Below are 14776 nucleotides of genomic sequence, written 5' to 3'. Positions count from 1 at the left end.
CTGTGTATTATAGTATAGATAGCATGTGTGTATTTCATAGATAGACTTAATGTTCCGTGTGCAGCTTTGATCGACCATCGATCACTGTGAGGATCGATGGCGATCCAAAGATAAGCAAGTTAACTGTTATATATGAATGTCGCGTACTTAAATGAATGTGGCAGATCCGTGTTAAAACACAGAAATCCATCAATTGAAAGAGATCAAGTCCAAGAGGAATGGGTGAGAGAATGTACAGGAGCCGTTGGATCTGAAAGATCAACGGTCCAGATTCAATCGTTGTGGAGTGGAGATCTCATATCGCATCAGCGAAACCCTTTATGCGATATCAGAACTGGCCGAAGTTCGATTGCGAATGCGATGATGCGATGGAACATGGATCGTTGGATCGGAAGCCAGATCGACGGTCCAGAAGTGATCGGTGATCGCATTTCGGAGGAGGTAAAGGGCTAGCGACAGTGGAATAATGAAGGGCCGATATGCGACATTGCGATATCACCGATAGGCCGATATAGCGCCGATCGGAGATCGGGCCGATCAGTAATCGGAGATCGGAGCAACGCTGTGGAGCGACTAAAGGTGCAGACCCGACGATATTTATAGAAGCGGTGTATAATATTTGAGATCCGGCTTTGTGTTCCGGCAGGGTTTTTCCTTTGTATTTCCCTTGTTCCCGTGTATTTCCGATATATGTGTTGCCCGGGTTTTTTAAAGAAAAAGTGAAAGATAACGCTTCCGATAACGAAATGGGCTCATAACCCATAGGTCCCAGGATCGATTATTTATAAAGAAAGGGGAAATGGATATACCCCTATTTCTCCTTTCATCAAGTTACCTCAGAGAAGACTCACAGGATCAAGCCTTAATTAAGTGAAGATCAAAGGTCGTTCTTGTGAATAAGTGCCGATATACATAGCTCGGGAATAAGGGCTCAAAACGAAAGGATCAGCACTGTAATTGAAGGAGTTTGAGGCCGAATTGGTAACCAACCTGTAGCTCTACAAGATGCCCTAATCAGAGGGCCATGGCCTCAGAAATTCAATGCACAGGTGACGTTCCTTACAGAGGTATGTATGGTGTTCTCTATATTGATGTTTTGGTTCTGATTGAACAACATTAGGAGCAGCCTGTGCAAAGGGTGAAGGGTTGTTAAATAGATCCTAATTACAGTCCTTTGTGAAGGACAATGATATATGTCAGAGTTCTCATGACAGTGATATATATGGCAGTGTCCTTGTGACAATGATGACAGTGATATAAAGGGCAGTGATATTTGTACTTATAACAGAATGTTTGGGCTAATCTTCAGTATTAGTGACAGTGATGTTTGGAATCTGGATAGAGATTCTAGTTCTTTGGATAATGATGTATGGCAAAATTACTTGTTCCTGTCGAACATGATGTATGGCAGAATTACTTGTCCGTATAGGACAGTGATGTATGGCAGGGTTACTTGTCCTTATTGGTCAATTATTTATGACAGAGTTACTTGTGCTTATAAGAGTGATTTGGAGGCAGCTTTTATGGTTTCATCTACTGATCACAAAGGTCTTGTGGAGCGCATATGAATGCTTCTATCCAGGGTTGGCCCTAGGAGGCCTATTGTGATTATTGTTGGAAGACTTGTGTCTCATGATAAATTTACTCAGCTGAAAATTGATTGACTAATAGAAGAAGAAGAATTGATTTTTGGGTTTTCCCCCTTGTGGGGTTTTGCCCTGCTCTCTGACCTAAATCATGGTGTCTCTATTGTGTGTGTTTTTCTTCTGTTGTTCCTTACTGTTCCACTACATTGTTGATGTTATTGTTCTCTCTATATAATTGCTTATGATGATATGGGGTGAATGTAATAAATTGTTGAAAAAGTTTAAAAATGTGATTCTCTACAGCAGAGAATAATATAGCCCTAAAATTAACACAGCCTCTAGATGATAAGGGCTATGTTATTCTAATTCTAAAACACATTTTGGCCATTCAGTAGAAGAAATTTAAAAACAAAGTATTGTTATTGGCATCATTGGTGGAAGGATTTGACTTTGGAGGATTCTACGTAGGAACGCAGCATAGAAATACTTCAACATCTAGCACTATAATCAATTTGGGCCAAAGTAATTCAAGGAGGGGGCACTGCCAATTGCTTAAAGACTATGCTATTGCTCCCAACTGAGAAGAAATGTCAACATTCTTGCCCCACAGTGAAAAAAATGAATTAAAGGAGCCCAATTTGGAGTCAGATGGGCTAGCATGTGGTTTAGGAGGAATTTAACGTTTTATGTTAGGGGTTGACAACTTAGCAATACCAAGGTAAAAAATTAACAGAAGATAAATAGACAAAAGAGAAGTGAAAGCTTTCAATAAACCTTTTAAGTCATCTAATAGAGCATGCTGTGGAATTTTTGTTGGAAGCAATCTATGAGATAGTCATTCCTGGGTCAAGTGCAACATCCATGATATACTTGGAACCTCTTAGGCTCTATATTGGTATCCGTATCTTCTCAGGAAAGTTATTTCTCAGTAGATTTCAGATTCAATGTGTTTTAACCTGAATTTATTTCTCATTTATGGGATAATAATATAAATATTAACTATATATCATATGCCATTCTAGCAATCTGTCTTTTGAAAAGTGGTCTGAGTGAACTCAGACTTAGTCAACTTGGCCGAATTGACTGGGGACCGCTTCAACTAGGCCTTCAGCTTGGCTCAGGGGACCAGTTTGGTACCATACCAGCCGAGTCAGAGCATAACTTGGCCAGTTTGGTGCCAAACTGGCCCACCGAACCAAGCTGAAGGCCTAGTCGAAGCAATCCCTAGTCAATTCGGCCAAGTTCACTGAATCTGAGTTGACTCAGACCACTTTTCAAAACACAGATTGTTAGAATAGCATATGATATATTGTTAATATATATTGCAAAACCAGGCTACTTGACCAAGTCTGTGGAAAATTGTTATAAGGGACAACCGCCCCCACTTCCCCCAATTTGCCCCACGCCTCTCTCATTGAGCCTTTGGAGTTTTGGAGCAATGCTGAAATCTTGAACAGCAGATGTGAGGCTTGAGCTTGAAGCTGGTTTGGCAATTGTCTCACAACTGACACCTTTCTTATTGAGCATTTGGAGTTTTGGAGCAGCCTTGAAGGGCAGTGATCTGTCCCAGCCACGTATATCATATGTCTTTAGAGTTTTGTACTTTCAGCCTGCTGATCTTGTTGATGAGTAGATTTATTGAAAATATTGCAAGAGAGGGTGGGTGTAATGGTGAGAGGGATTTTTAGGTTGAAGGAGCACATGGCTGGTATAAGAGGCCAGGTTACCCCATGCATGGCCCCATTAGAGGAGATTGGACATATTAGATTGGAATTGCAAAATCAACTCACAAAATTTGAAGAAGACAAGTCTAGGTAAAGGAGATGCTTGTAGCATGTTTTTCAGATTCTAGAGTCTACAGGCCATTTAAAGCCTCATTGATTAACAGTTATGTATTTTGTGTTTTATATGTATTGCACTTAATGTCATTTTGAAAATTTTTTATATATTCACTTTTACATGGTATATGCATGAGCAGACTTTACATATATTGTCTCTAATGGTTTGGAATCTATAAAATATGTTTTTTAACTAAAACCTAAGTATTCTATGTAATTTTTAGTAGACCGAATCATTCAAATCAGATTGGTCTGAGTCAATCCCAGTCCAAGTTGAAGCTCAACCAACTCTGACTCTGGTTCCAAGTTTAAAAACTATGCTAGCAATTCAATTCGTACCTAAGTTTTCTAGTTATTTTGAAGAATTAAATTTTAGTTATAGAAGCAGATTTCAGATGTGTTCACCAATTATTCACTAATCAGGGCCACAACATTCCTTCTTTCCATGTTCTTTGCAGCAAAGTTGTGAGGCTCTACTAGGAAAACGACTGAATGAGATCGACGGGTAAGAGTAGATTTGTTGAGCTCAAATAAAAACTCGCAAGTTGACTTGGGAAATAAAAATAGAAAAAACCCTATTTAAGAGGAAACAAAGAGACTATATTATTTATTAATATAAAACTTTACAATGTATATACAACGCAAATTTTCCAATAATAACTCATTTCAGAAGTACATACGATAAAACATCATGGAATTTAGACAATTGACAGGTCTATTGGTTGTCTACTGCGAAATCAGATCACAAATACAAACAAAATGAGTGCTTTTTTCACCTTTTATAAGAAAACAAACAAATCTGGCTCATTTCTGACACGAGATTACAAGTCATATTCGCAAGTATGACTCGAGGCCAAGTCATACTCAAAAGGGAGCTAACACAACTCAGTTTCGTCACAGAAGGGAGTCAGACAGAAGAGTGGAGTCAGACACAAGGAGTCTAGTAACATTGCTCTAAAGTGTGTAATATTAGTCATTCGTGTTTGGGAGGAGTACTTTTTACTAATACTGACAACATCTAAGGAATATCCGACATTCTGTGGTTCGGAACTCCCAAGTGCCTGATGAAAGTCTCCCAAACCATAGAGAAGATATGGGTACCCATATTAAGCATCAAAATAAGTTTAAGCCATGAGCTTCTCCAGCACAAAGTCATGAAAAAAGAACAGTTTCCTAGGTTAGGCAAGAATTAGAAAGGGAAGGCCAAAAAATTAAATTGAAACACGGAAGATGAGAACCAAAGCTGGGAAGTTAGCTGTAACGGCAAAGACAATGACTGTTGCATTATAGACTGGTTGATTTGAATAATCATGTACTTCAACCCTCAGTTTTGTCTTTGGGGTCTCTTCTCTACAACTAGATGTTACTCATATCTGCATCTGGACCATGTATTTTTCTTTACTACAAAATGATTAACTATCAACATCTAAAGAGGCAACTATTACTGATGAGTTAAGAAAGGAATAGTTCAAAGTTCAAACTTACAATGTGTGATGTTGTGAGAACATAACTCCTCGGATCTTGAAATATGAGAAACCAATCAAGACTCAAATTTGATATGATAGTAAGTGACCACAACAAGGCAACCATATATTCATACATAATAAGTGAGCATGTTCAGATGGATAAGTGTACAGTATATAGCAGGGAAGATAAGCAAAAACACTAGCCTTGGATTGCAAAAGAAAGCTTGTTGCTACTTGTAGGAACCACTCACAATCTGAAATGATGAGGCAAGCAACAACTAACGTAATACAAATGCCGCACAAGAATTGAGCAACTTCAATCCACTCAAGCATCTGGATAGCTCCCATCTCCAAGCAAAGTCGCAAATCAGATTACTATTTCCTTCTTAATTTCTGCACCAATGCTGTTGTCTGTGGTGCCTATTTCTCTAGGGTTGAAATTGCCGGCCAGTTCTGGCAAACTGCCCCTGATTTCTGAAAGATTTGACAATTTCATATTGTTGGAATCTGTGTTCTCATTTGAACCATGTCTATCAAGAAAAGATATCACTGCATAGACAGCGGCCAAATTCACTTTCTCAGTAGAAACTTCTGCTGTTCATCGTCATTTCTATATTTCTACTGCTGCTTAAACAAACTTTTGTCCAGTCTGTCATAAACATAAACAATTTAGACCAATTTAATGCGGACCAACTTGCTATTACCATAACTGCAAACGTTGCAAATCTTTTAAGTGGAAAAAGTATGGCATTCACAAGTTCAATTGAGGGAGGCAGAGACCTTGAGAATGTTAGCAGGCCAGAAATTGCTCCAACATGCACCAAAGGATCCAAACTTTAGAACAAAATGCCATAGCAGGACTACTGGAACCACATAAACTTGTAGTCTTGTACCTCAGACATCAGCAACTGCCAGGAAAGTTTGTTTTTCTGAAAAATCCCAGTCAAGAGAGTACTCGTAACTCAACCAAATTACAAGGACTTTGAGGATCCTCTCCAAAAGCATATAATCCTTCAGACCTAGCTTGATCGCAAATTTCAAAAGTTCAGCAGGAACCAAAAAGCATACTAGCAACGTAATTACGCCTTCTCTTCCGATGAATAAATCTGATAGGTAACAAAATGTGCTTCTAAACACCTGAAACAACCCACTAACATTCCATAAACAACATATTCTTAAATCTTCCAAAAATGCTGTAAACACATCTTGATTACCATTCAGCACACCTTTTGCTGAACATCCATTTGCATTCTAATCATTCTGCCAATTGCATCTTCCTTTGCTTTGAATTGAGTATCTGAGCCACAGATATCTGTGGAATGAGTGAACATAAAAATCTCTTTGTATGCTGCAAAAACATCTCCACAAGAATGGATAATCGTTTCACACCCATGTTTTCTGAATGTTGATTAACTTTTGAAGAGTGTTATCTTCAAATACCAGAAAGAGTTTACTTCTCAGTATGCCATTTCAATTAACATTTTTGGTATTCTTTGCTTTCTGCTAACGGTTGCATCCAAGTCTTTCTCTCTTAACCTGCCCTCTTCTTGCATAACATCGGCTACTACAACATCAAGATCATTAAAACAAAAATTTTAACCTTTACTTGAGGAAAAATAATCAATCATATTTCTGGGCTCTGATATGTGCTCCAGCTCGTCAGCAAGCCTGGAGGCATAACTAGTAACTGAGGACCAACCGTTAACCATTGTTATACTAAAAGAAAAGCAGTTTTGGCATTTTGGGTCATGCAACAAGACATAAATGCAAAGAACCACTGCAGCTGCAGACAGAACTTCGGCTGCTTCAGAAGCATCTGGCACATGCTCAGTGGTGAAAACATCTCATGCCCAGATGCTTGAAAAGCATTTGCTAGTTGACGAGCCAAATTTCTTGTTGTTTCCAGCGAAGAATCCTCCAAAGCCATGGGAAGTATACGTTGTCTAACTGTCTTATAAGGAATGCCCAAGAATAAGATGGGACATTTTTCAGGCACACCCAGAGCCATTCATCTGTTTTTTTCAACATTTTAGAAAATCATCGTGCACACTGTATTCAAAAGTTACACGCACCTTCTCTTTTGATGTCCGATACCAGCCTCATATATTCTCATATCACATTTTTCCTTCGTCATAATCTCCGGAACCTGAAAGTAAATCCCTTTGAAGACACTGAATTTTGAAGTGGTGTTTGAGATTCAGCATCATCTATTCTCATTTCATGTGAATTTTTTGTAATAATCTCTGGAACCTGGAAGTGATTCCCTATATGACTTGTTGAAGATACTAAATTTTGAACTAGGGTTTGAGATCAAGCATCATCTATTATTCTCATTACACGTGAATTCCTTGTCATAATCTTGGAACCTGGAAGTGATTCCCTTTATGACCGACTGAAATACTGACTTTTGAACTGTTGTTCGAGATCCAGCGTTGTCTATTCCCATTTGATGTGATACTTTGTCATAATCTCTGGAACTTAGAAATAATTCTCTTTATGAAACATCCATTAACGACTAGTTTTCTATGATTTACTGTGGCCATATATACTTCCACTTCCTCAATTCTTCTTGCATATTGTGATCAACTGTGGAGTGTGTTGATGAAAGAAAGCTGGTCAATTTCTGAATAAGTGAAAAGGTAATAAAATTGCATGACAATATTGGTTCCGGTGACCAGACTACACCATTTCTTATCAATATTTCATATGAATCAATTATACCTTGCCAAATAAGTTCCTTCCTATTTGAATGGTCATGTTCCACATGAAGAAACTAAAAATCCAAAAGGGTTTTTGTAATTATTGATATACTTTGGTATAGAATGCACCATAAGAAGAATTGCAGGTTCGATATCCATGATATTGTTAATTTTATCAGTTAAAAAAGAGCCAATCACGTTCGCCTCTACATGCTTGCTTGTACAACACTTCAAGAGCCAACCCATGATCGTCCACCTTGAACTAATATGAGATTGAAGGATCTCATTGGGCGGGTGATGCATACAAGAGATAAATTGAACAAGATCAGGGATAAGCGTTTCACTTTCAGGGGCAACCAAGAATTTATATGCAAACCTTGCCTGTTACCTTCTCTAATTACCCCATTTGACATATTTAAGGATAAATCTAATTTGGTTTTCCGACTCGGGTGTAATCCTAGACACCAGGTACTAGATGGAAGAAAACAATAAATAGAGTTGCGAAACATTCCTAAACCCCTGAACCCTAAAAACCCCAGTATTCCCCCAACAAATCCTTCCATATCAATTCAAACTCAAGAATGCAATCCACATTTCGCAATAAGCGCATGAGTTCCCTTCCAACAGAAATGCAGTGTTGGAAGCATTCCCTCAAAACCTTAACACAGAATTCAATTTCGTTCTTCTTCGAAACATTCAAAAACTGGCTCTCAGATCTACAACGTTCAGGTAACAATCTGACGTAAACAGGTGCTTCATGAAACAACCCCAATTACTATGTGGCACAGAAAGTAACTTCAAGGGCTAACCACACGTTTCCCTAAGTCAAATCGCCCTGGCCCCCCCCGGGCCCCCCTTTAAATCCACTCAGTTGAGTGGTGAGGCACAGGGTTTTCAAATCCGGGACGGCCCTATCATATTACCTTGTTATTTGGACCTTTTTGTTTTCTTCTTTTTCTGTTTCAATCAGAAGACTTTTGTTTGATGTAAAATTGGAATTTTAACAATGGTAAATTGTATTAGGTTGATTAATTTAATAGAAAGGTTATTTTTGTAAAGTAGTTGTTTTTACTTTGTAATTTTGTTTTAAAATTTGATTTTGGAAAAAAAAAAATTATATTACAATTGGTTTAACTAATTATAAGATTTTAAAATTTGATAGAAGAGTAAGAGAATATAAAAATTACATTATATTGATATAATACAATTAGTCTAGATTCATCTTAATTTTGGATCTTCCACATGCTCAGAAGCATCAAATTTTGATTAATTTAATAGAAAGGTTATTTTTGTAAAGTAGTTGTCTTTACACACTGATTTGTAATTTTGTTTTAAAATTTGATTTTGGAAAAAAAAAATTTATATTACAATTGGTTTAACTAATTATAAGATTTTAAAATTTGATAGAAGAGTAAGAGAATATAAAAATTACATTATATTGATATAATACAATTAGTCTAGATTCATCTTAATTTTGGATCTTCCACATGCTCAGAAGGATCAAATCTCTTGAATTTGATCCCAAGTTCAATCTAGGCTAGAACTAGAAATTTATTTATAGAGTTCATGCACCTAAAAACATGGAAAAAGAAACATAGCATATGGATGAAAAGCATGAAGTATTAAACATAATTTATAAGGTGTAAAAAGCCATTAAACAATGATAAGTCAATATCATTATCTTCATGTAATATGAGCATGTACAATGCTAAGAAAGAATGTGACCCACACCATACAACTAAAATGAACTTAGTAATCCCAAAAAATTACATACCCAACATTAATATGAAACAAAGGGTTTAATATTATATATTACCTTAGTCATGTATGGGTTTTTTTTTTAACATTATATTTTCTTAATCCATGTTGCATACTAGCTACAAGGAAAAGCATAATGAGCTTTCAATATATAACATGTATACAAATCAATGATATCTATAAAAACATGAAGTATATGATTGGTTGCATTTAGCTAACTAACTAATTTAGACACCATGTTTTTTAGTTAATATCTTGTTTGCTATTGTTCATATTTTTACATTTCTTCCAAAGTAGGTATTAGAGAAAAAAAAAAAAAAAATCATATTTACACTAAACTAACACTAGAAGACTATAAAAAAAGATGAGCTAAAAAAGAAGTGAAAAGGGTGAAACAATAACTTACTAAATAATAAACAAGAGAGAAGAGCTAGAAACAAACAACAAAGTAGATATATATTTGTTTCATATGAAAGTCCTTTAACAAAAGTGTCTCACATGAACTTTAAGACTATAAAAAAAGATGAGCTAAAAAAGAAGTGAAAAGGGTGAAACAATAACTTACTAAATAGTAAACAAGAGAGAAGAGCTAGAAACAAACAACAAAGTAATAGATATATATTTGTTTCATATGAAAGTCCTTTAACAAAAGTGTCTCACATGAACTTTAAATGTACAAAGTATATGACATGTAAGAAACTATGCTTCAAAAAACTTTTAGTTCTAGTTTTTGGAATGTCATGATTTCAAAAGAGAACATTATACAATTGTAGCGATTGCGGGTAATAGCTATACATAATTGTTAAATATAGTAGATTACAAAAATTCACACACTAGTAAAACTTTTTTACCCTTGCTTTGTGAAACTGTAATTTCATAGTGCTAGTTCCTAGTGAAATGAAACAGAAAACCTACACAAGGAGAGCAAAAAGGGATTACTAATTAGAAGCAAGGTGTGCAAAGGGAAAAAATAAAAAACAAAATCATGTTTATTTCTTTTCCTTCTTTTAATTATTAAGTGCATTATGTAAGTGAACTCACATTTCAATATGAAATGATGTCAAAAAAAAATTATGTCAACAATGATATTCTCCACTGAAATTGTAAATGTCTCAGTTATTGAGAACCCACCCACATAACAGGAAAATTGTGTTTGAGATGTTTTGCTTTTTCTCGTTCAGTGGGCATTCAAGTGAAACTAATTGTGACATTCGTTGAATATAAACCTCAGTGTTGGACACCTAATTTGCTAAAGGTTTTGGGTGTGGAATATGAAGAGTCATTGGAGTCCAAGAGACCACTTGGAATATTAAAACCAAGGGTCGTAAGATATTGTATAAATGTATATCGTTGTGAATATATGAAACACACGCTTATCATTCATATCCTCTCTATTATTTTGTGATGTTTAACATTGTATCAAAGCCCAAGTCGCGGCTCGGGTTCTAGATTTAGGAATCTTCTTGTCGCTTAGTGTAACTCCTTCGCCTCAATTTGGTCACTACTACAACCCTAAGGAATGTTCCCTGGTCAATATTTTCACTCATATGATTCTGCTTATCCCAAGAGAATATATTTGTTGGGTTCTGTCGACTATAATCTTCTTCAAAGCTTGCAGTCGGCCCTTTCTCAGTTCTCATTCCACTTGTCCCCTTTGCAGAATCAGCGCCCCGCTGGAACATACAATTTTGGAATTTGTTAGAGTGGAACAAGTTTCAGTTATAATCCCAGAGCCCATTCCTTCAAGAATGTTTCCTGTTATCCCTGTCTGATTTGACATCTAACCAAACATTTCTTTATCCCTCTGGCACCATTCATTACAACCTTGTCATTACTAATGAGACTTATGACCATGTCATTGAATTATGGTTGCAATGTGTGACATCAGCTGACATTTTTTCAAACTGCCCAATTGCATAACTAGAAATTTCCTTCTCGCCATGTTATTTGGAAGTGGCTCAAGAGCTAACGTCAGATGCTACTAGAATCTAGTGCCTTTAGATGCTATGTTTTTGGTCTACCATGCCGGTACAATTTACCAATGATGTAATGCAGTTAAATTATAATCTCCACTAAGTTAGTGTTGATATTCCTAGTGCCATGCACGTTGGACAACAGTGTTTCAAGGATTTCGCACCAGAGGAGTGAAAAAGACATGAAATGACAAACATTAAGCCTCATGAACTGTGCAGCAAGGTGCCCAAATTCATCATCCTAAGCTCTTGGATTTTGCAAATGTAGATTGCAGTAGATGTGGCACATGTATCGACAAGGTATGAAGGTATGGTGTCTTGATATCCATGGTAAATACGTCGGCGGTAAGAGTCGACGAGAGACCCCAGGTGAGGGGCCTCTAAATTAGACACAAATTAAGGCCCATCTAACCTTTCTTAGGCATTTGAAGGCTATATTAAACCTCTCCTTATACACTTAATAATGTTTTTTTTGCTTTAATATGTTCTTAAGAAGGTTTAGAGATGATTGCATATTATGTGCCTAATATTTTTTGTTTTGAAGAATATTGTGTAGATTATGAAGATTTGGAGGAGGAGATAATCTAGGGACTTGCTCCCTACTACAGGAGGATCAAGATTGGATAATAAATGAACAAAATATCATGAAATCATTGACAAATTCTGGAGCTCCAGTGATTGAGAAAATCTAGGAATGTGTTCTCTGTCATTTAATGCAGATTCCTAGTGTTGGGAACCAGATCCACTATTTGAGGGATTTTGGAGGGGAAAGCTTCATCCTTTTAAGGAGAATGTCTCCTCATCATTTCGTATAAGTACCAATTCGAATTTTCCTCCAGGGGAATGTATTTTCTTAGTCTTGTAGTGGAGAAAACTTGTATTTTCGCAGCTCCACTTTCATTTCTAGTAGGGATGTTGATCTAGGTGGATATTGGTGGCCACCCTCCTATTCCACTTGGACCCCCAACATTGTCTCTTTCAGTTTTTCAGTTTCCTTAATTGTATCACATTTTACTATTTTTGACAATTTTTCGAGTCCTGAACTTCAGGATCCGTTTTGAGACCCTAAATGGCATTTTTAGGGCAAATAGAGAGACTTAAAATGTCACAAAGAGGTTTACCTATTCGTTTTTGGCCTACTCTTTGAGATCTTCAAAAAGAGGTATTATGATAGCCAAACAGAGATTGTATGCCAAAGTTACGACCCCGAGAAATTGATGTACCAATTTACCAAAACAAGGTCCATAGTTTTGGCGTTTCATCTCCTAGGGTTAGGTTTCTGGATGTTTAGGGTTTTCCATTGTTTCTCAATAATAAATAGGCCTTGGAGCCTCATTGTAACACATTTCAGAGGCATGTAGCTGCAACATCTCTTCTCAGAGATAAGCTACCATCGCCCGAGCTAGTTTATTTCCATTATGTTTGTAAGCATATTTCAATATTCTCATATTAATGAAATGAAGTGTTATTATGTTGCATTTCTATATTTATGGTTATATATGTAATTTGTCATGTTCCTGTTTAAGTTCATATCAGATGTACTTGGATTGAATCAAATAATGAAGTTTGGTGTCATTTTTAGCTTCTAAATCTTGGTCTCCTTCATAGGACTCTGAGTATCCTTGGGCTTGGCCATCCCAGGAGCCTCAGATCCCTTTTGTATAATTTGTTTTTCTTCTTTTCACTTCTTATTCACATGCATCTCTTATTCTTGTTTTTCATATTTCTGCATTTAGTATTGATGCTTCTTTTATTGTAGGATTGAGTTAAATGATTGAAGTGAGTTGTTTTGCAGGTTATTTACAGAGTCACAAGAATGATGCATCCTTAGAATAGATTTTAAAAGTCATATTCATCATTGAGCTACTTGGATTGGTTTACTAGTTCACAAATCTAGAATTTATGGAAGTCTCTTGTAGCAAAAAGTAGTAATTTTCTGTTATTTTTTATAACGTGTTAATAAGATTCAATTGAGTTGATTCCACTTGGATTAGGTCATAAAAACATTTCAAGTTAATAACAAAATTTACCCCAATGCATTTTCACTTTATTAGGGTAGGCATTTGATAGGTTAACTAGCTCGTTAGTTCTTGAATTTCTAGTTTTCAGAGTAGTAACTTTTTGTTGTTTTTTAGCACGCGTTAACAAGGGTATTTTGGAGTGATTCCACTTGAAAGGGAGTCCTAAGACATCCTACTTAATAACAAAATTTGTCTCATCCCATGTGCATTTGATTTACTTGGTCATTCGGGGAATTATCTCCTCATATAGCAATTTTGTTTCACCTGTAGCAATTTTGTTTCGCCTGTAGCAACCTCCTATAGCATGTGTAAACTTGACTAGATTTGCTCCAAAAGATTGGTTTTTGTCTCTTAGTCTTGAATAATTACCCCTAGGCTCTAAATCCATGATTGAGGAAGAATAAACACCAATTAGGACATGCCTTTTTACAAAGTAGATTAGGCCTATTTATTTGAATTCATGCTCTTAGGATTTCAATCACAAATTGTTGTTCTTGCCTAGGATTTCTTTTCAAAGTAACATTTCCATTTATGAAATTAGTTTAGGCTTTGATTTCATTGCATTCACTCCATTACCTCATATCAACGAAAGAATGACACATTGTATGTTGCACATATAGTGTTGGCACCTCTTAAAGTTTGTACAAACCCTGGGTTGATAATTTAAGTTAGTAACCTTTGGAGTTGCAAAATTCTTGTTGCAATATTGGGGATCATCACCAGGAAATCCACATGTGTTGAATCCTTTTGTTGTCGTGGCTCCTTTTGACCACAACTATTATTGGAGGGTCATGGCCAAGAGCTTTGAGGGTGTGATAGGAAAGTGATCAACTGTCGATGGGGATTGTTTCAAAATTTGGCAGCTAGTTTTTGGTTCAACATAGACTCGTATCTATTTATAACAACGATTGATGAGGTTCTTCACCAAAAAAATTTGAAATACGTTGTTGTATTTGACATATCCATTTCAACTCAACAACAACATCTACACATTGGCAACAATGAGTTGATGGTGGTAGTAGGGACTTTTATTATTGTCATTTTCACAATTTGTTTTTAGACAAGAAACCATGGTGTATTTTCGGCAAACACTGATTTTTTGGTGCATAATCTTCATCAAGTTCAAGAAATTTTCACATTCTTTTGACGACTACTCTCTTGCTGTCAATAATAATTGTTGAGGCATTTTTCAAAACTCTGTATTCAAGGGCATCGATTTGAAGCTTTCAGGTCTTCTTAACTGCTCCGCTACCTTTTTTATTCTTGAGTTGTTAAAAAAATGGCCCTAATTGATGAAGTATTAGAGTTCTTGAAAATTATAATACACTACTATTCATGATACAGTAAAAATCAGCAAGGATTTTCTCACTGATATTCAAAGTTGTTTGCAAAATGCACAAGAGAAGATAGAGTTTTTGCAGCTCGAACCACAACT

The 14776-nt window shown here is 36.2% G+C and overlaps 1 protein-coding gene across 4 annotated transcripts; it reads right to left on the bottom strand.

Annotated features, from left to right (window-relative positions):
- Window positions 1–4983: 4983 nt before the first annotated feature.
- LOC149261288 (uncharacterized) lies at window positions 4984–8341 on the bottom strand. Of its 4 annotated transcripts, none has more exons than XR_016258420.1 (3): window positions 6117–8341; window positions 5671–6027; window positions 4984–5539 (listed from the first exon to the last, which is right to left on the bottom strand). XR_016258420.1 is itself a non-coding variant. In XM_089421979.1 (3 exons), the coding sequence occupies exons 2-3, from the start codon at window positions 6219–6221 to the stop codon at window positions 5785–5787; spliced, it is 348 nt and encodes a 115-aa protein (XP_089278105.1). In that variant the 5' UTR covers window positions 6222–7140; window positions 7257–8341; the 3' UTR covers window positions 4984–5784. The 4 variants fall into 4 exon arrangements, 2 of the variants coding, with proteins under 2 accessions (XP_089278105.1, XP_089278101.1); XR_016258421.1 differs by having other exon boundaries at window positions 4984–5439; XM_089421979.1 differs by having other exon boundaries at window positions 4984–6027; window positions 6117–7140; window positions 7257–8341.
- Window positions 8342–14776: the final 6435 nt, after the last annotated feature.

This window comes from Pinus tabuliformis, chromosome 6 (assembly GCF_031772625.1).
Source record: "Pinus tabuliformis cultivar Carrire ecotype Pingquan chromosome 6, CPIR1, whole genome shotgun sequence".
In the NCBI taxonomy this organism is placed as follows: Eukaryota; Viridiplantae; Streptophyta; class Pinopsida; order Pinales; family Pinaceae; genus Pinus; species Pinus tabuliformis.
Note: the sequence above shows the minus strand (reverse complement) of the source record. Positions and strands in the feature narration are given on the sequence as shown.

Coding starts and splice junctions, on each gene's coding strand:
- LOC149261288 (XM_089421975.1), bottom strand. CDS start 6,221: ATGTTCACTCATTCCACAGATATCTGTGGCTCAGATACTCAATTCAAA. Junction 6,028..6,116: donor AAATGGATGTTCAGCAAAAG/GTGTGCTGAATG, acceptor GGGTTGTTTCAG/GTGTTTAGAAGCACATTTTG.